Here is a 4,482-nt window from a genome sequence, read left to right as displayed (position 1 = left end):
TTTCATTTGCCTGACTACTCCTCTTCTCTTAAAAAAGGAGGAAAAAGCATTTTACACTGAACCTGTACAATGAAACCTCTTGAAGAAGTTTAGTTGAAAGACTACTTGAATGACTAGAAGCAGAAAGTGCCCAAATCTAGCCAGAGGGAGGGAAAAAGGCCACAGCATTCACACATGCCCTGCCAGAGAGAGACCTTACTACAGAATTTAAGGTGCACTGAGGCCAGGACTAGTGTCAGCGTGTGCTGCCACACGAGTTATTTATCAGTCAGTGCTGTGGGGGTGGCACAAGGCAGAAAAAGGAGGCAGAGAGAAGCACACACGTTCACACATCCACCTCTGAGGCCGTGCAGAGCAGCAGAACTGTTCCCTGCTCACCTCTCTCCCTGTTGTCCCGCCTGTCCCGCTCCGAGTGTCTCCTGTCAAAGGAGGAGTCCCTGCCTGGCTCCCGACTGTCGTAGCGATCCCGCTCCGCGTAGCTGCTCCTCGACTCCCAGCTCTCGTGGTAGTTCCCACTGCTGCTGTGCCCATCAGCCTGGGATCCTCTCGTCCCTCGGCCTCCTGAGAGAGATGTTCCAACAGGGAGAGGTGAGTTCCCACAGGCAAGGGACCCACTCATATTTTATACCAACTAAAGCAGGAACTTGTCATAAACATGAGTTAAACCTTCCTGGAACAGAAACGGAGGCGTCAAACTCAATCAACAACTCAAATTTCAGATGTTTTAATTGTGAAGTTGTTATTTTCAAACTGCAGGCTCAAGGGGTTCTAAATCACTATCCCCTGGCCACAGCATGAGGTCTCCTCACTGGAAATACAGCAGCCCAAAAGGCAGCTCACATTGCTGAGTAGGGTGTGAGCCTGCAGTGCAGCACAAAGAAGCAGAGAAAGTAGAGATCATTTTTGCTGTAAACATTGGGTGGCATTTCCCTAACAAAAACATCACAATAAGCCTGAGAAAGCCACAACATATTTAGTACAGGTGACTAAAAGGCAGTAAGTGAAGCTGTTCTACAGAGTGCATCAGACTTTGAGAACATACTGCCAAAGGTTAAAGTCCCACTTTTTTTTCCCCCAATCAAGGAGTGGGTGGGTCTGTGAGAAATGTGGTTTTCAAGTACCTAAGATGCTCAGCTGCTTTTGAGAGCACACTAAAAACCTGCTGCCCAGTACTTGGAGATCCTTTGCCTCCTAGGAATCCTCCACTACACAGCAGCCTCTTACTTGTGTGCAGCCCATGGGAAAACAGAGGGCTGCAGAAACATCACAGAGTGGTGTAGGGGTCAGGGCTGGGTTTACACTGTGCTGGCAGAACACCAATGTTAGGCCACATTAATGAAGAGGGAACACAGAAGTGCTGTGAATTCAAGCAACCATCCCAGTTTCACAACAGAACTGAACCCAGCTTTAAAAGCATGAACTGCCTGGCAGCACCTCCACACCAAAGGTCAAACCAGACAGCACGAATGTCAATATTCAGTCCCCAAGGACAGGGACACATGAATATTTCAAATCATGCCATACCCTTGTCAGACAGTTCTGCACCTCTGCCTCGACTCCGGCCCGTTCTGTCGCTCCTGCTCTCGCTCCTGGAGTCACTCCTGGAGTCAGTCCTGGTCTCAGCACGAGAGCTCTCCTCTCGGCCGTGCGCCCGGCCGTAGCCGCGCGACTCCTCCTGGTACTGCTCCTCCTTCTTGTGGGCATCACGCCCCTCCCTGTCTCTGTAGTCGTGGGAGTCCCGTGTGGAGCGCGAGTCCCTCTGCTCCCGACTCTCCTTGGGGTCTCTGCTGTAATCCCTCGTCTCTCGGGAGTCTCGGGGCTCCCGGGGCTCCCGGCGCTCTCTGGGGTCTCTGCTCTCCCTCCGATCTCTCCCGTCACGAGACTCCCGCTCGTCTCGGGGCTCCCTGGAGGAGCTCTGCTCCTGCTCGTACTCACGGTCATCTCTGCTCTCTCTTTCTTTTTCTCTTCTCCCTCGAGTTTCTGTAACACGTTTAAAAGACGGTTACACACCCGGCTTAATCAGAGCGAGCAAAAGCTCAGCACAGGAACACTAAAACAACACAGTCCAAATAAACTGCTGACAGACACAGAGAGAAATCAACATTGCAGTGAGAGCAGGGGAAGATCACATTGGACATCTACTTATTCATCAGGCTTTAAAGATCTTTTGGTCAATCTGAATCTGTACTTTACAATTATTTAGCTTTTCAAAAGACATCAAGTATAATAAAAATCAACTTCAAACATATTAGAGAGCAAGCACATTGCAATAATTTGAGGTAGGATCGTTTCCCCTCCAGCTGGAGATTCCCTTTTTCCTACACACACACATTTTCAAGAAATTTGTGCTACATTCAGACTTTTAAGACCTTAATGTCTTGCTAAAGTATTTTTAATTGTATGTTTATAATGTTACTGCTACAGGAAGGTCAGTTTACAGGCAGTCTAAGAGCTGACAGATGTGCTCTGTAACCTGTGTCTTGAGAGAACAGCACGTTTGCCCATCACAAACTGCTGCAGCAGCTGTACAGCTCTCCAGAGGCAGTGGCTGCTTCTCTGCACACACCTCACTTAATGCCAGTTCAAAAGACAATGGGCAGAGCAATCGGGGAGGACTGGATCAGCATTTGGGTACCTCACAGAGGAGAGCACCAGTTACTCACAAGTACCCTGCTGGCACTCAGCTGATCCACTGCTGTCTGAACATCACTCACCTACTGACACCACCCCCTCCCTACACAAGAAGCACCCAGGCAGATGCCCACAGGATCTCTGCAGCCAGCTGAGCCGACAGCAGCACTCCTGTCAGGACACTCTGTGAACCACACCACAGCCAGGATTTCCTGCAGCCCCTGCCCACGGGGACGGGCACGGCCCAGGCCACGATCCCCACACCAGGTTTCAGAAGGCAGTTTGCAAAGCTGCATCCTGCTGAGGTGCCACTTGCTCACTCCTACCATCCCGCCTCTCGTGGCGCCTGTCGCGAGACTGCGACGCCCGCTCCCGGTCGTGCCTGCCCTTGTCTCTCCCAGGAGATCTGTGTCTCGACGGGCTCCGCTTCCTCTGGGGAGAGGAGGAGTGTGGGGGGTAGGGAGAAGAGGACCGCCGGGCGGGCGGGGAAGCTGCCCGTGGGCAGGCTGGGGAAGGAGTTCTCCTGCGGCGCGGGGAAGGAGAATGTCTCTGCACAGAGGAGCCCGACTGGGATGAGGAGGAGTGATGTCTGGAGGAGAGGGGGGAATGGTGCTGGCCTGATGGGGAGGCAGACCTGCAAGGAAGAGGCACAACAGGCACACAGGTAAGGACTTGATTTGAAGGGGTCTCGCCACGCTCTGCAAAAAAGGGATTCACATAATTTTTGCATTCTCTGTCTGCTGAAAAATAAGTGCTGGTTCTACAAAACATGGAGCCAGTCTCCCCTCAGGGGTACCAAGGATATCACTTCAAAGGCTGCTTATCTTTAAATGGTTATAGTTTATTTAATACCCAAGAACAAGCTGTCCAATCAAAATTATATTACACAGCTAACTGAATGCTCTCCTGGGGGAATGGAGGGAGGAGTCAGAAAAAAACAGGATCTCCTTCTCCCCGGCCTCAAACCAAGAACAACTGTTTTCTTCAATAAAAAATGGGTTTTGGAGTACATGGTAAAGTTAGGCTCAGTGTTACATAGGGGGAGTTCTTCTTTTGTGTGTGGAGCCAGCATCTGTGTGTCACCTCACCCATTTTAAAACAGAGAAACTCTGTTCCTTCCCATCTCCAGGACAGAAGACATGTTTTTGCTTTAAGAAGGGGGAAGGTGAAACTTGGGAAAAAAAGACAAGACTCAGAGCTCAAGTGTTCTAGGCACACCCCCCAAAAAAGGACATATCTGATCAAACCATCAAACCAAGCGAGGCAGTTTCTACATGAGAACTGCTCATGGAAACAAAACCCCTGGGGCTGAGCTCCCACCTGCCAGAGGGTGAGAAGTTCTGCTTGTGAGGGGCTGCCTTGGCTGGAGCTCGGGAGGTTTGTCTTCGCCTTGCAGCAGGTGGAGAATACTCCCTGGAAGGAGAAGAATTGCTGCCAGAGCGATCTGCAGGGCTGGGAGAACGCTTCTGCCTGTGGGAGCTCTCAGAGGGGTCCCTGGAGACACAAACAGCAGCCTGGTGAGCACTCACAGAGGGGCTGAAGCCACACCACAAGAAACTACAAACAACTCCCAGGCAGAACCTGTGTTCACAAGATCAAGAGCTCCTTACAGAAGCACTTGTTCCATCCATGATTCCATATACCTTAAGCTAGAAAAACTCAAAAATGTAAGATATGCACTGAATTTCTTGCTAATCAAAACTAGATATGGGGAAAAAAGATATTGTTGTAATTTAACCTAATATTTCATGTGGCAGTGAAACAGAATTCCTATCAGAGAATTATTTTGTTACCCTATTAAAAAAATTCAGCAATATCAGAACTTTATTTGAGAAGCCTCAAGCTCACTTT

General features: G+C 49.9%; 1 protein-coding gene across 1 annotated transcript; it reads right to left on the bottom strand.

Annotated features, from left to right (window-relative positions):
• Positions 1-325: 325 nt before the first annotated feature.
• Positions 326-4,125, bottom strand: LOC103775315 (zinc finger CCCH domain-containing protein 13-like; the record flags this gene model as incomplete). The annotated part of the gene is made up of 4 exons (XM_008942760.1): positions 326-561; positions 1,525-1,980; positions 2,958-3,265; positions 3,952-4,125. Coding segments are annotated over 4 exons (1,174 nt in total), but the record flags the coding sequence as incomplete, so codon positions are not given.
• Positions 4,126-4,482: the final 357 nt, after the last annotated feature.

This window comes from Merops nubicus, unplaced genomic scaffold (genome assembly GCF_000691845.1).
Source record: "Merops nubicus isolate BGI_N331 unplaced genomic scaffold, ASM69184v1 scaffold32666, whole genome shotgun sequence".
NCBI classification, from domain to species: domain Eukaryota; kingdom Metazoa; phylum Chordata; class Aves; order Coraciiformes; family Meropidae; genus Merops; species Merops nubicus.
This window is presented reverse-complemented; position numbering and strand designations above follow the sequence as displayed.